Here is a 16,968-nt window from a genome sequence, read left to right as displayed (position 1 = left end):
CTGGATGGATAGCGAGTGGGTTACTGGCTTGTACGCTCTGCGTTCAGCTCGGATCCCGTCGCTGGCCACCAAATGTTGGAAGGCGGACCCCGGGGGAGTCGGAGAGACCACCCAGGGGGGCCCCCACACTGTACGAAGTAGCCGAGCGCTGCTGAGAAGCCTCCTAGGAGAGGTCCTTCTCCTATACCGTACCAGCACAGTAACACCACCACACAGGACTCGAGGCTGTTTATCACGATGAGCAATTCTTTATCAGCATTTAGGAGGTTATGGTTATCGATATATACAAGGGGGGGATCGAGGGATCCGCAAGAGTCTCAAAGTCTTTGGTAGGGACGGGGTAGCGGGACAGTCTTTGGTAGTGACTGGGTACGAGGGTACCTTAGGCCCAGTTCTTGTTTCTCAAGCTGGAGGGACTCCGTGTCCCGGAGTGGTCGAGCCGCAACGGCGTCAGCAGGGCTCTGGTGATCAGTTCGTGGAGCTTGAGCCGCGACTAGGTTAGCAGGGCTCTTCAGGTGGTTCAGTTCAGCTCGAGCCGCGACGACGTCAGCAGGGCTCTGGGGGAGGCTTCAGCGAGGTTGGGCCGCGACGGCGTCAGCAGGGCCCCGATGTTCCGTGAGGTTCCTTGTCTCAATAAGGTGGAGCCGCGACGCAGTCAGCTGGGCTCGTGGTATATGGTCAAGCAAGAGTTCTTCTCCGTAGGGTCAGCCGCGATTCCATCAGCAGGGCTCTTGACTCCGGGATACAACTGCCGTTCCCTTGTGGGGTTGCCCCAGATATAGGTCTGGAGCTCTTTGATGTCCGGACCCTCGCGCCTGGGGGGGGGGCGAAGAGGCCGGGCTGGGAGAGGCCAGACGCCCAGCGGGAGAGGCGCCAGGCCCGGGGAGGCCGGAGGACGATCGCACCTAGGTGTGGGGGGACGGTGGGGGTCCCATCGAAACTCTCCTCCTCCGGGAGAGGTGAAGTGGCCACGTGGTGCCCCCTGGCCAGATCTTGGTGCCTCGATGTCGGGGCTTCGCTGGGGCCGAGGCCGGGGGGAGCCGGGTTCCGTGGAGCAAGCATGGAGGGAACCCCGAAGAGAGGAGGGGTTCCTGTGCGGCCTGGAAAAGGGGGCCACTGAGGCGGGTGTAGGCAAATGGATACAATCCAAGGGGGACCTCGAAGGGAGGAGAGGTCCCTGGTGGCCTGAAAGGGCGGCCCGTGTAGGCCGGTGCGGGGGGACGAGCACAAACCAAGAGGGTTAAGACCACGCCACGAGGCCGGGTCCAACACCATTGGTAAAAAAAAATCTAAAGAGACACCATTAACTCTTAAAGACAGAAATGTCAAGGATTATCTACCACTTCGAGATACAACTCTTTACGAAAAAATATTTGAACCCTTGAGTACTATATAGAACACTGGGAGAGATATCTTTGAGCGCAAAAGACAGAATTATTGTGCATGATCTAGAACATCCAAAGAGATGTAGAAGGATTTCCAGGAAAATATCTTCATTTACTACCTATAGCCTGTTCTGTTTCAAACAAATCTGTGGATGCCAATAAAATGCACTATCTGTAACAATCTGGGATGTCACAGATAGAAACTTCATATAGTGTTCAGAACACTCCAAGAGATGGCTCAGACTGACTTCAAGAAAACATTTATAGTCAAGATAATAGAATATTACTCATAACATTTCAGGATGCCAAGCACCAAGGGGTATGGTGATGAAGTTCATAATCCCAACTCCTCCAAAGTGCCATCACCAGCAATCAGTGTGGCCTCTGCTAAGATCCTTACCCAAGACGACCTTTTGTGTGAAAATGTTTATTTGATTTTGAAAGTGAAATCAAGAATCATAACCACTTCTAACGGGAATAGAATACATTTAAATACAATTGCAGTTTTGGAAACTAACTATTAAAGTCATGAACTTCAGTAGAAGACACTGCAAACAGAGAAGACAGATTAGCCCCAGATTTTATCTTCCTGCTGCACATGGACTTTGTGGGGGATATTCACAAGGAAGTGGCGGAGAGAGGTGTTAGCCTTCTTGGCTTAACGTCTCTCACCGCTACTTCGGAAAACCAAGGCTGCACCATATTGACAAGGATATGGTGCAGCCTTCAGTTTCCCCCTGCGATGGCGCTAAGTTTCACAACTTAACGCCAACGCAGGCACCCTTGCACCAGAGTGCAAGGGTGTCTACAACCAGGGAGGTTTGTTTATGTACAGGAAGGTGTCCCTTCCTGCACATAAACAAACCTAAAATGCCAGTTTGTAACTTACATGTGTGCTGCTTCGTGCAGCACACATGTAAGTTACAAAACGGTATTTTTAAAAAAGGTTTGTTTATGTACAGGAAGGGACACCTTCCTGTGCATGAACAAACCATGGCATTTTGCATTTTTCTTGTGTGCTGCACAAGGCAGCACACATGGAAGATGCAAAAATGAGGAGAATTAAAGCATTTCTCCTCGTATCGCAAACTTAAGACAAGGGTATTCCTGGTCTTAAGTTTGGCGTTGGCTCCTATTTACGCTGCCTTTGTGAATAGGGGGCAGCGTAAATATCAATGGGTGTTGCGGTGGAACACCCACCACAACACCCACTGCACGCCCCTTTCACGCTAAACACAGAGTGAAAGGGGGCTTATTCACAAGGCAGCGTTAAGCCAAGTTAAGTGTGTTGAAGAGCATAAGAGATGTGGTGTAAATAGAAATGGTTCATGCAGCACGTATAAAAAAACTTGAGTTGAAGGCCCAGAAAGCACGGTCCAAACACTTATTCTACATGAAACGTGGCAGAGGAAAGTAGCATCCCAGCTTTGCAAAGCCTACGTCATATCCACATAGAGGCTTTAGAGAGTTTGGTAGTAGTGCGTGGAGACGTCATAGCTTGGTTCAAAGCTTTGGAACTGAGTTATAGAGTGCAGAAGGTAGAGAAAGAATCATGGGAGTGGTTTTGATGTAGACGCTAGCTACACAAGGAACATTTTCTATGGAAACAACCTGCACATGAAATTTTGCATACATTGGATTTGCACAAATAAAGTGCTTGCTGTAATCAATGAAGCACTGAAGTATTTTGGCAAATGCACAGTAAACCGCACAGTGTGGATGTACTTATTTGGCTGTGTGTTGGATTAAAGCTTGGCCCACTAGAAGCAGTTTGACAAAGCATTGGACTGACTAGACTGGTGCCCTTATTTTTAAAAGATCTTCAATAGAGGGTGGAGGCAGCACCAGGGGTGAAGTCACAGATCAGCAACAGTTGTCTATTTAAAATTCTTTATTCGTCTTCATATAAAAGGAAAGGACAACAGCCAACGCGTTTTGTCCCTTTTATTGGAATTTCATCAGGGCGAAAAAGTTTAACTATCAACTGGACAGGGTTCCATATGATTAACCAGGATAGCTGTGAGCCCAATCAAGCAGACAAAGTACAGTCCAGTCTTTTTGTTATTCATATACGGTCCCCGTCTCACAATGTAAGCTTGGATGTGATAAACCCCAAACTTTAGATCAAGGTAGCATTCCAATTAACGCAGAAAACATACTCCGGAGCCCTGCTACGAGAATGGGCTCGGGAGTATATTTTCTGCGTCAATTGGAACTGTGACTCCACCCCTGGTGCTGCCTCCACCCTCTTTTGAAGTTCTTTTTCTGGAATTCCAGTGGGACCCAACTACAGCAGGCCTCTGAGACGTTTGGCACAGGACTTGATTACTCATGGGATTTTATGATTGAAGTGCTCAACATTGAGTCAGCTGTAGGATCGTTACTTTTCATTATTCTTATAAGATAACTCATGTTACCTGAAGGTGTAGTAGAGGGAAGAGAAGTGAGGGATAGAAGGCATTCATTCATTTATAGATGTGCCTGGCTCAAAAAGTGTGGGTTGATAGTGTCACCTATGTGGGAATTGTTTGGTTGCCATGCATGATGGATAGTGGACGGCCATCCCTGTGTTTGGCATCCAATAGCTGTACATTGGCATGGAGTAAAATGAAGTAATGTGATAGATAGCTGCTCAGGTGGACTTGTCTACTACATAACACAAATATTCAAACGGGGTCCTAGGGACAATCTTTAAAGACCTAAACAGTTTTCTATCCCCACGTTATAGCTTATAGAAAACACAAGGGAAACTGTATGTCTAATAATATATGACCTCAAACAACAACTAAGTGAACTAAATTCTTAAGAAAATCTCTAATAAAGAAAATGAGATCCTATCACCCACCGAAGTGGCTTGCTTCATCATCTGGGAACTCTGGACCACACACCCTTATGTAACTGAGGGTTGTGGATTAACAGATGTTCTGAGAGAGTCATGCATACTAACATACACTCTTAATCCCAGAGAAAAGTCTAATGTCTGTTTTCAAGGTGATGGTTGCAGTGCAAATAACCAATATGTGAAGAAAATTGATTAAAATTGGCTACCAGGACACAGAACAATTTTATTAGGCGCGGTCCTGGTGTCAATGCTAAAACAGTGCATGTACAGTTTCAACAAATAACTGTAAAAAGTCCAAAAAAAGGGAATGACAGGTCTACATGTTTCAGCCTGTGGATCCTTTGATCCAGGCTTTCGTCAGGACCTTTGATGTAATCGCTACTGAAAAAATCTGTGCTTAAGTGCAAGATAACAATAAAAAGGTTGGTAACAGTACAACCTGTGTGCTCCTGTAGATCCAAAGTGGAGAGTTACAAACAGGAGTGCTGGACAAATACTCGGCTATATGCGTGTGCGCTCCTCGCCTCACCTGGCATCCGCTCAGGAAGTGAGGCACCGCTCTATCCATCGGTACCCCTCTCTGGACATGAGCTGGAACCTGACTCCACCGGAGGGACAGAGGAGCAACCTACAGGCATGCCCTTGATGAAGGCATCAACACTCATGCTGTGTAGACTAAGGGTGGGTGGAATTTACGAAAGTGCCTTTCGCAAAATATCGCGAAATGGCAAAAAATCTCCGCGATCAAGCGAAATTTCGCGTGATCGTGGAGATTTTTGTGTGCTGAATTAATGCGTTACTGATTTTGACCTTCAACTCGGGCACCTGCTTTATTCATATCTGTAAGACTTACAGATATAAATAAATAAAGCAGGTGCCCGAGTTGAAGGTCAAATACAAGTGCTTCCTGTTGGGATTTCATTTTTGTGACAGGAGCATCGTGCCAGAATGAATCCTGCCCTGCATATTTACCCAAAAAGATGCCACCGTTTTGTGCAATACCTCTACTCAACTGGAGTACTTTCTACTGGCTAATGAGTAAGTGCTACCTCGTTGGGTAAATGTATAGTGCTTTTCCTACACTACAGCTGCGTAAAGGGCCAGACTAGTTGTCTACAGCGACCATGTGTGTCTGTAATGTTGCCACCGCGCCGACGGGCGCCGGGGTCCCTCGAGTGAGCTGTCCATCATAGTGGGGGAAAGGGCGGGAAGACATTGCACACCGCTGGTGTGTGGGCTGGAGCCAAACAGGTGGGACTTCCATGCAGTTCACATGCCTCTTGTTTACAAAGGGCCATAGACTGATCAGAGCAGCAGATGAGGAGACAGAACCTCCTGGTGTCAGGAACTACACGGGGATTGCACTCGAGAAACTCATGGATGCACAGAGCTCCATCAAGGATTCTACTGGCTAATCAGTAAGTGCTATAGTGTAGGAAAACGCGGTGCAAAAGGGGTGGTGATGGACGGAGCATCAGAACCAATCAAACACTCACACCCAGTCAACAGATCTGGGTTTGATCCATCACCGTTCTTTAGCCCACTCTGCCACCCCAGTTCAGACATGGCCATATGCAAATCAGTCTGACCCTGTGCCTCATGGGAACAGTCCAGCACGAACTGCCAAGCCATGCCTTCCCTGGACCGGAAACAAGCTTCCTAGGACCGGTTTCTGGCATTTCAGCCGTCTTCAGCCAGGCTTGCTTGAATCCAGTGGCAAAGTGAGCAAGGGACTCACGTCTGAGCATACTCTGCCAACTTATGGCGAACTAAGCAGTGCAAAAGGGGTGGTGATGGACGGAGCATCAGAACCAATCAAACACTCACACCCAGTCAACAGATCTGGGTTTTATCCATCACCGTTCTTTAGCCCACTCTGCCACCCCAGTTCAGACATGGCCATATGCAAATCAGTCTGACCCTGTGCCTCATGGGAACAGTCCAGCACGAACTGCCAAGCCATGCCTTCCCTGGACCGGAAACAAGCTTCCTAGGACCGGTTTCTGGCATTTCAGCCGTCTTCAGCCAGGCTTGCTTGAATCCAGTGGCAAAGTGAGCAAGGGACTCACGTCTGAGCATACCCTGCCAACTTATGGCGAACAAAGCGGTGCAAAAGAACGATGGATTTAACCCAGATTTCTTGACTAGGGGAGAATGTCTGCATTGTCAGCATTCCGTCCATCATTTGTTTGTTGTAACGCTTTTTGCCCTAAGTGGGATGGGTATGCCCAGACGTGGGTCCCGTGCTCACTACGCCACTGGAGTCAAGCTATCCTGGCTGATGATGGCTGATAGCCAGAAACCGGTCCTAGGATGCTTGATTCCGGTCCAGGGAAGACATGGCTTGGCAGATCGGGCTGGACTGTTCCCATGAGGCACAGGGTCAAGACTGATTTGCATATGGCCATGTCTGAACTGGGGTGGCGTAGTGGGCAAAAGAACAATGGATTTAACCCAGATCTCTTGACTGGGGGAGAATGTCTGCATTGTCAGCATTCCGTCCATCATTTGTTTGTTGTAACGCTTTTCGACATAAGTGGGATGGGTATGCCCAGACGTGGGTCCCGTGCTCACTACACCACTGGAGTCAAGCTATCCTGGCTGATGACGGCTGATAGCCAGAAACCGGTCCTAGGATGCTTGATTCCGGTCCAGGGAAGACATGGCTTGGCAGTTCGGGCTGGACTGTTCCCATGAGGCACAGGGTCAAGACTGATTTGCATATGGCCATGTCTGAACTGGGGTGGCGTAGTGGGCAAAAGAACGATGGATTTAACCCAGATCTCTTGACTGGGGGAGAATGTCTGCATTGTCAGCATTCCGTCCATCATTTGTTTGTTGTAACGCTTTTCGCCCTAAGTGAGATGGGTATGCCCAGACGTGGGTCCCGTGCTCACTACTCCACTGGAGTCAAGCTATCCTGGCTGATGACGGCTGATAGCCAGAAACCGGTCCTAGGATGCTTGATTCCGGTCCAGGGAAGACATGGCTTGGCAGTTCGGGCTGGACTGTTCCCATGAGGCACAGGGTCAAGACTTATTTGCATATGGCCATGTCTGAACTGGGGTGGCATAGTGGGCAAAAGAACGATGGATTTAACCCAGGTCTCTTGACTGGGGGAGAATGTCTGCAGTGTCAGCATTCCATCCATCATTTGTTTGTTGTAACGCTTTTCGCCCTAAGTGGGATGGGTATACCCAGACGTGGGTCCCGTGCTCACTACGCCACTGGAGTCAAGCTATCCTGGCTGATAGCCAGAAACCGGTCCTAGGATGCTTGATTCCGGTCCAGGGAAGACATGGCTTGGCAGTTCAGGCTGGACTGTTCCCATGAGGCACAGGGTCAAGACTGATTTGCATATGGCCATGTCTGAACTGGGGTGGCGTAGTGGGCAAAAGAACGATGGATTTAACCCAGATCTCTTGACTGGGGGAGAATGTCTGCATTGTCAGCATTCCGTCCATCATTTATTTGTTGTAACGATAGTGTAGGAAAAGCACTATACATTTACCCAACGAGATAGCACTTACTGATTAGCCAGTAGAATCCTTGATGGAGCTCTGTGCATCCATGAGTTTCTCGAGTGCAATCCCCGTGAAGTGTAAAGGGCCAGAAGAGTTGTCTACAGCGACCATGTGTGTCTGTAACGTTGCCACAGAGCCGACGGGCGCCGGGGTCCCTCGAGTGAGCTGTCCATCATAGTGGGGGAAAGGGAGGGAACAGGGGGAAGACGATGCACACCGCTGGGGTGGGGGGGGTGGGGCCAAACAGGAGGGGCTTCCATGCAGTTCACATGCCTCTTGTTTATAAAGGGTCAGAGACGGATCAGAGCAGCAGATGAGGAGACAGAACCTCCTGGTGTCAGGAACTACACAGGAATTGCGCTTGGGAAACTCATGGATGCCCAGAGCTCCATCAAGGATGACAGCATATGGGGAGAAAGCACACCTGCCTATGTGACAATTTCCGTTCCCTCGCGGAACGCGAAAATGTCGAATTTTTGCAAATTCCTCAAGCGGAACGGAAATTGTCGCCCACCCTTAGTATAGACAATGCTCCATATAGCCTACCCAGGAGAGATAGGGGTGCAATCCACTGGCATGCACTAGGTGCAAGCATCCACACTCATACTGTATAGATAGTGCTCCATAGAGCCCACCCAGGGGGAAAAGAGGTGCAACCTGCAGACATGCGTTAGTTACTGATGGTCAGCATGGGTACTCTAAGGAGTCAAATTGTGAAAGATCTAGTGACAACAACATAGTGGAAATTTGGCACAGCCAGAATTAAAGGAGGTGGTAGTATGGTAAAGCTGTTGAAGAAATTGCATGAATATGTTAGATGAAGATAGGTGTGAGAGAAAGTTAAAAGAGCAGGGGTTCAGATCTTTGGCCCTTTCCAAGCTCAAAGATTGAATACACAATAGGAAGATTCTCTTATCCTCCTCACTCTTTACCTGGATGCCTGAGCTGGATGCTGCCAGCGGCAGAAGTTAAGAAGCAGAATCAGCTGTATGTGGGAGGGAGGGACTCGGGACAATTGGGTAAAGGGGGCAAAGGGGGAGTGTAGCATAGTGCCACTATTTTCAAACAGGGAAGTGGGAGATTTTGAAAATGAAAATTGGGGAAATTTGTTTTCTCCATTGGTTTGGGATGAGACAGGCAATACTTGGCGGGAGAACCTAAAATAAAACCATTTTTTGCTTCATAAATTAGGATTCTCCCGCCTAAATCGGTTCTAGTGGGAGGTATGGTGTAGGGGCAGAAAGGCCTAATTTTGTGACCTCTAAAGTGCCAGGAGAGGCAGCTCCAACCCTAAAGTTAGGTGGTTAGGTAATAAGTGCAAATAAACCAGTGTTTGGAAGGAGGCTAGGTACCGCAAGCTAAAGGCCACACTGTGCTCTAAAACACTCTGTCATACCTACTTGGGAAGAGCAATGCTGGCTGCACCTCACAGGTGACCAATTCCGTGCTTCATGGTTAACAGATACCTGAAAGCAACGCACTTCATGAGAAGAGAAAAGGGGGCTCACAGGCCTGTCGTAAATCAGCATGCTGGTTTCTGCGGTGGCCCTGCCGCATTCTAGTGGAAGGAGGTAGTTGCATCCATGGCACTGCCTTGAACCTGGTCAATGTTTCTCTGCTGTCAATCAATCAATCAGGGGAATTGTAAGCGTGCTACTCACCCGTGAGGGTCTCATGGCGCTGGGGGGGCGGGGGGGGGAGCATAAGCAACTCAGTTCAGTCGAGAGCCAGGTTTTGAGTGTCTTCCTGAAGATGTTCAGGGAGAGGGCGCGTCTGATGTCAATCGGGAGCTCATTCCAGGTCTTGGCCGCGATGTAGGAGAAGGATCTTCTACCTGTTCTGGCTCTGCAGATGCGCGGGGTTTCGGCGAGGTCGGTGGATCAGAGGTTTCTCTTGGGTACGTGGAAGGAGATTCTCTTGTTGAGGTATTCGGGTCCAGTGTTGTGGAGTCATTTGTAGCTGTGGGTAAGTATCTTGAAAGTAACTCTCTTCTCAGCGGGGAGCCAGTGGAGGTTCTGCAGGTGTTGGGTGATGTGTTCGTATAGAGGGATAGTGAGGATGAGTCTGGCTGCGACGTTCTTGTATGGCCTGGAGCTTGCGGAGCAGAGACTTGTTGATCCCACCATAGAGGGTGTTTCCGTTCTCCAGTCTGCTGGTAATGAGTGTGTGGGTGACGGCCTTCCTTGATTCGGGGGGGATCCATTTGAAGGTCAGTGCATTCTCCCTGCATGTGCTTGATGTTAAATGGAGAGCAGTGTGAACAAGGGGAAATCCAGACACTTCTAATGAGGGAGCTGCTGAAGTAGGAACTTGGTTACCTGATTTGCTGCCATATTGTCTTCCCTGGCATTGAATGGGCGTGGCCAACCTCTAACCCTCCCAGCTCAAGATGGCTACCATTCCATTGCTCTGCTCTAAAATTCACCATATCAAGATAGATTGTTTTCTTTTTACTGTGGTGTCATTTCCTGTCTGAACCACATAAAAAAGTTGCAAATTCAAGCCAAAAATGGACATTTACTGAGAATCCCTTACCTAGTATCTGCGAAGGTATCCAGAGCTTGATTACCTTACCAAGAAAGAAGGGGAAATGGGCATGAGAAAGAGAAGACACAGGAGCGCTCACTAGGGTGCTGCATTGTCAGGAATACCCAGCAAGGACTGGCATCTAGTAGTGGTCTTACTGAGGTGGCATATGGAAGGAGTTCTATATAAGTAAGGTATAAGTCAATAGGTTAGGACAGTGCAAAGGAATGATCAAATAGGAGTTGATGCAGAGAGGAGGGAGCTACAATCAGAGAGAGTAGCTTACCCTGATCGACAGCATCGTTGGTGGTAACAAGACCAGACATCTACCGGGATACTGGCACAGATCCAGAGGATGCCATGGAGCAGGCAACTCCAGCACATTGGCACTTGAGCAGTAGGACTAGTAACATATAAACAAGACAAGGGATGGGATAGTGCTAGGAAAACTGGAAGGGTAGTGGGAAGGGAAGAAACATCAAATTTGATGAAGGCATGAGGCAGATTGTATAAACTGGGCAAAGCGGAAAGCCAATGCAAAAACAAAAGACATGTGTGTAGTGCTGTTGAATACTGATTCTACTACCGCTGAGCCATTTGTGAAAGTTTGGCTCTGGAAGTTCCCACCTTTGCAGTTGTTAGTGGTCTAGTACTTGTTGGGGATATTCTACACTCTTCCACAGTCTCCCCTCCCTGTCTGAATTATTTGATTCTTTAAATGATCTGGTGGTGGTGTGATCGCCTACCACTGACCTGGGCAGATCTTTTAGTGTGTGCATGTCTCTGCGATTCCTTTAAACTCGCTCATAACCTGCAATCCTAATAGGAAGCCAGGCTCTAGGATGGATGCATCACAATACACTTGGAGTATGTTTGTGTGTGATTCATTGTCTACTTGTGCTACTATTTCTGCCCCTGAATCTTTTTCTTTTCCAGCTAATTGCGAAACTAATAACTATGTTTCCTGACCTCCTAGTGTGCTCTACTCAGTTTTGGGTAGATAATCACGTCTTTCTCCATCTGTCCTCACTGCCTTCTCTTTGTCAAGTTCTTGAAGTCATAATTGCCTATGAGTTGTTTTTTTGTGTCATTGGCATTTTACTTCTTCAGTACTTTCTTCTTCAGTGGTCATCTTTCAAGTGTATATTGTGCTGAGTGCAATCTTGGATACAGGAAGGAGGTGCCCCTTGCTCAAGCAATAAAAGGGACATTTGAAGGAGCAGCTTATGTATCAAGCCCGCAAAATAAATGATCCATCCATCAATTCATCATCTGTATTCATCTTCCAAGCACTTTTCTAAACATTGTTGCATAACTTAAGGGGATGTAAAATGCTCAGAAACAGGTCATCTCAAGAACTGAGCTAGCCTGGCTGGTGAGGGCCGTTAGCCCGAAACCGGTCCCAGGATGCTTGTTTCCGGTCCAGGGAAGACATGGCTTGGCAGTTCGGGCTGGACTGTTCCCATGAGGCACAGGGTCAAAACTGATTTACATATAGCTGTGTCTTAACAGGCGTGGCGAATTGAGCTAAAGAACGATGATGGATTCTACCTAGCTCTGTGACTGGCGGTGAGTGTCTGAAAAGTTTCAGCGCTCCGTCCATCATCTCCTTGTGTTTGCTTTGTTCGCCCTAAGTTGGCAGGGTATGCCCAGACGTGGGTCCCTTGCTCACTTTGCCACTGGATTCAAGCTAACCTGGCTAATGACGGAAGTTAGCCTGTAACCGGTCCCAAGATGCTTGTTTCCAGTCCAGGGAAGACATGGCTTGGCAGTTCGGGCTGGACTGTTCCCATGAGGCACAGGGTCAAAAGTGATTTACATATAGCTGTGTCTTAACAGGGGTGGCAAAGTGACCTAAAGAACGATGATGGATTCAACCCAGATCTGTGACTGGGGGGGAGTGTCTGAAAAGTTTCAGCGCTCCATCCATCATCTCTTTGTGTTTGCTTTGTTCGCTCTAAGTTGGCAGGGTATGCCCAGACGTGGGTCCCTTGCTCACTTTGCCACTGGATTCAAGCTAGCCTGGCTGATGAGGGCTGTTACCCCGAAACCAGTCCCAGGATGCTTGTTTCCGGTCCAGGGAAGACCTGGCTTGGCAATTTGGGCTGGACAGTTCCCATGAGGCACAGGGTCAAAACTGATTTGCATATAGCTGTGTCCGAACAGGGATGGCGAAGTGAGCTAAAGAATGATGATGGATTAAACCCAGATCTGTGACTGAGGGGGAGTGTCTGAAAAGTTTCAGTGCTCGGTTTGCTACCCCAAGAACTGCCCAACACGCTTAGATTCACTGGAAAGCTGGGAGCTCCACTGAAGACAATGGTGTGGCTCAGGGCTAGTAATGGCTGGTATAAGCCTTTTGTTCCAACATTCCAATGACTTTCTTTCTATTTCTCCCTTTTTAATTTAGAACATTCTACTCTCAGTGGGTGGACTGTTCTAATAGCCATTCGACCTCGGCCTATACTGGTTGTTAAAGGCCTTCTCCCTTGTTATACGCCCTTGTCTGGGACGTGGGCCTATAACTCGTGTTTAGGGCCATTAACAGCTGGTATGGCCATTAGCAGTGGGCTATTAGACTACATTCCTTCACAATACAAATTATTCTCTGGTGTTAAAACACTCAGTTGTCTTGCCTTGCAAAACAATGAAGAGAGATCCCCCCACTACACACACACACACACACACACACACTTTACAGACAGAAGCACTCCTTGCAGAAGGTGTTTATGGGAGTTTACATAATGCCTAAACGCCCTTTGTAATCAAGAAGGGAGTAGGGCAGTAGATTTGTACTAAAAGAGTAATATTTATAAGTTTTAAATAAAGTGGCAGAGTGTGGATTGTCTATGAATAAAGTTATGGGAATGAGCAGTTGTCATATATGAGGATCTTTCTCATTTATTTCAGCCATTTAAAGGGCCATCCAGTGAAAGATGTCATAATAGATCTTAGAACGGCAGCTGACAAAATAAAAAAAAGAAAAACGTCTATTATTGGTGATTATAGGAGGTGCTGCACTGAGTGAAGAGAACCATTTTTTCTCTACACTGGGCAGCCCTTTTAAAACTTTTGAAGCCATAACATAAGTGCCTTAAAACTGACTTTTGATATAGTTTTAAAAAAAACAGGTTTCAATGATGGATTGACAAACTAATGTTCAGTCCAGATTTTGCTTATTTTCTCTGGCACCTCCCCAGGAAATAATGGCAATTTACAGTTTTTGTTCTAGCACCATTGTGGTCCCTCTTCTGTTCTCTCATCAGTTCAGAATGGTAGCTACCTGGCGCTTTATTGCACTCTCTGGTCGCCATATGATATGTAGCATGATATAGAAGACATGAGGTTCTAAAGGACAAGAGCCCGTATTAAATACTCCTCTTCTCTCTTTGAGATGTGTCTTAGTTTGCCTCTGAGGACACCTCTATGTAATATCAGTGATATTCTGTGACACGCATTAGAGTGTCAAGAGGGCAGGGGAGTGGGGATATCAGTCTATAAATTAAAATATCTAGCCTATTCCAAAAGACATCTTCTTGGATTCAGCATCAACATGATTCCTGCTATTGCAATGTCAAGCAATAAGTGTTTTGAACATCTAAATGTCGAGAAGCTGAAGTAAATGGTACAGTCATGGTCAGGTTCACATTACATTAAGTATCTTTCTTCATTATTTGTTGTTGAAAGCGGGTTATACTATGCAAAGCTTTGAGTGGACCTTCTAAGGCTGTGACTGTGTAAAGTGGACCTCACTCTGCTGTTCCATACCTGTCCAACAGTAAGACTCCGAAGAATACAAGAGAATATGTTACGGTGGAACGAAACAGTATGATCAATTCTGTGGCATAAGGAAACCCCTAGAACAGAATATGTACTCACCAAGGTGCCAATGGTAATAGTCAGTAGGACATCACACAGTGCCATGACCAACTGGCCAATCAAGAGGAGGGTTCTTCGACCTGCCTGCTCCACCAGAAAGACCTGCCGGGGAAAAGAAGACGGTTGTCAGTGTTTTTATTGAGAGAAGACAAAACTGCTTAATATTTTCCAGCAAAATGTCACCAAATACCATAACTATTTGGTGAAACTGTACTTTCACTGGGTAATGTCGTTTGCCAGCATCTCGCGTCATTTTTTCACGCAAGCATGCACATCACGTAAAAAAGTCTCACGAGGTACCACCAGGAGACTGATTCTAGCAAAACTTCATGTCGGATGGCGAGATACTTTCTGCACAAATCAGTCTTGTGCAAGCAAAATGTATGAAAAATGCCGCAATGCAAACTTTCAAGTAATTTTAGAGATTTGCGTTATATGAGATTCTGGAATCAGGCGCTATTTGTGAGCATAATTAAAAAAAATTCCAGAACTAGTTCCTATTATTTCATAATTTCACACGTAATTCCTCCTGATTGCAAAATAGGAGCAACTGCTCGTATCGCTGACATTGGGACTGCTCATCCTGGACCCAGAGGCAGGAACAGAAAGCAAAGGTGCTCTTACTGCAAAATTTACTTCTGAGGAGCTTAGGAGGGACATGAAGTATCCGTCATGAGATGTCATTGGGTTTGTGATGTCACTTCTGGTATCAGTCGCATGTTGGTCAAGACGTCCATGAGCTGGAAGTCAGGCATCAAAACCCTGGCAGAGCAGGGGAACGGGGAACAGGACCAAGGCTGGTCTACTTATTCCTGATCAATGTTTTGAGTGGCACTGTAGGTAAAAAGTGATGGACTGATATGCCGCCCCAAGAGATGTTGTGTGTATTTGTTATGTGTATTTGCAAAGTGCACTGTCACATATGAGGCTATCCTGGAACTGAGCAGGTGTGTGTCTAGTCCTGCCTTGGGTAGGTTGGTTAATTGAGAAGCCAGGTCTTTAGCTTCTTGCATAATTTAAGAACAGAGTAGGAGACTGATGTGAGGTGGGAGGACGTTCCACACTTTGGGAGCATTGTATGGGAATGTCCGTCCTCCTGATCAGGTTCTGTGCATGTGTGGGACATGTGTGAGTAGGAGTCCTGTAGAGCAAGGTGTTTTAGTGATAGGTGAAAGGAGTTGTGATTGTTCAGGTAGGCAGGGCCTAAGTTGTCTAGGGCCCTGCACATGTGTGTGGGTAGTTTCAAATGAGCGCGTTTGTTTATTGGGAACCAGTAGAGCTCTCTGAGGTGTGGTATAAAGTGATAACCAGTGACTGGACGTACTGAAGCATCCCTCCTATTGATTTGTTGAGTGTTTGACCAAGGATCAGTGATAATTGGGGTGCAGTGGGTCCCTCAACCCTTTGGCCTCGGTGCTGCTGCATCTGCTACATTAATGATAGCCACACCCCTGGGAATGATTCACGTTTCCATCAACACTGCCCCCTTGTGTCACCTGTTTGGAAAGACCTTCCCACTTGCAAGGTAGTCAAACATACTTACAGCAACAATGGTGAAGATGATATTGATGACTCCAACCCCCATAGTGGTGTACATGGGGCTCCCAACTCTCGCCAGCGTGAACAGCTTTGTGGAATAGTTGATAAGCTGCCGGGTTGTGGTCGGGAGAGACAGGAGAAGATGTAAGAGGGATAGAGGGGGAGAGCACAGAATGAGAGATCCTCTGTAATTAATGTACATTATATTGTTTTTAAACACTTTAGACATGCACCTTGTATGAACTACAGAAAACCATTATAAACAGCCCAAAAATAAATAGTAGTCAATTAATCACCATCTTGTTTATTTACAAGGAAGCCAGGGTGAACATGGTGGGCTAAGCAAGCGGGTTACCTGTGGGCTAAGCATGGAATATATACACATATATATATATGTGTGTATATATACACACACACATATATATGTATATGTATATGTGTATATGTATATATAAATATATATAGATATATAGATATATATATATATAGATATATATAATCAGCCGCGGTCCGTGCAGGTAACAGCAGTGGGGCGGTGGGGCCAAGTAAGGGGGTATTTCGAGGGACGATGCCGAGGAAAAATTAATTATTTATTTAATTTTACCTCGGCATCATCCCTCGAATATCCCCTTTAAGCCGCCCCACCGCTGTTACCTGCATGGACCGCGGCTGATATATATACATATGCATCCCATTTTATTTGATCAGGAGTGTATTTCTTACATAAATACTTTGCATACATTCTTCAAACCAGCTGCACTCTCAGGCGCTTAGCTGTCATTGGTGCAGCTGGTGCAGTGGCACTGGGACCACGAGGTGCAAGGGCCATGAGTGCTCTGCTCCAACATCAGTTTAAGTGCCAGTCCGATTATGTTAGTACCTGCTGCGTACTTGATCTGCTCCCACTCTTCCTGAAGTTATCTTTATGAAGAGCGAGTCACAGAGGCCCAATAGGTGCCGTTGGATATAATGCACTTGTAATAAGGTGGACAGGATATACGTCATGTTTGAGATTGAATAACGCTTCCACCAAACTTTAAATCAGGCCCAAAGTTAGGTTCTAAGCTGACACTTCCACCCCTCATCCCAGGCTGCAGGAGTTTGCCAGCAGTTTCCTAGCATGTATGTGTGGGGCTCGCTGCTGCTGGTAGTTAGCTGAGCTGCTTTGTCATTGGACGGCTGAAGCATCAGTCATCGAAACAGAAAGCAGCTCAGCTGCAGGGCCTGTGAGTGAGTTCTGGAGGAGTCCTACAGCAAAACTTAAATAAAATTA

General features: G+C 46.9%; 1 protein-coding gene across 1 annotated transcript in view; it reads right to left on the bottom strand.

The window, feature by feature from the left end:
- LOC146812800 (solute carrier family 2, facilitated glucose transporter member 1-like) overlaps positions 1-16,968 on the bottom strand; it is a 161,410-nt gene that overhangs the window by 16,455 nt on the left and 127,987 nt on the right. Inside the window, exons 8-9 of the mRNA XM_085614622.1 lie at positions 15,700-15,804; positions 14,157-14,258 (exon numbers count right to left, since the gene is read on the bottom strand). Coding sequence (XP_085470748.1) covers positions 14,157-14,258; positions 15,700-15,804 — 207 coding nt within the window. The remainder of the gene's footprint in view (positions 1-14,156; positions 14,259-15,699; positions 15,805-16,968) is intronic.

Source organism: Triturus cristatus, chromosome 7 (genome assembly GCF_964204655.1).
Source record: "Triturus cristatus chromosome 7, aTriCri1.1, whole genome shotgun sequence".
NCBI classification, from domain to species: domain Eukaryota; kingdom Metazoa; phylum Chordata; class Amphibia; order Caudata; family Salamandridae; genus Triturus; species Triturus cristatus.
This window is presented reverse-complemented; position numbering and strand designations above follow the sequence as displayed.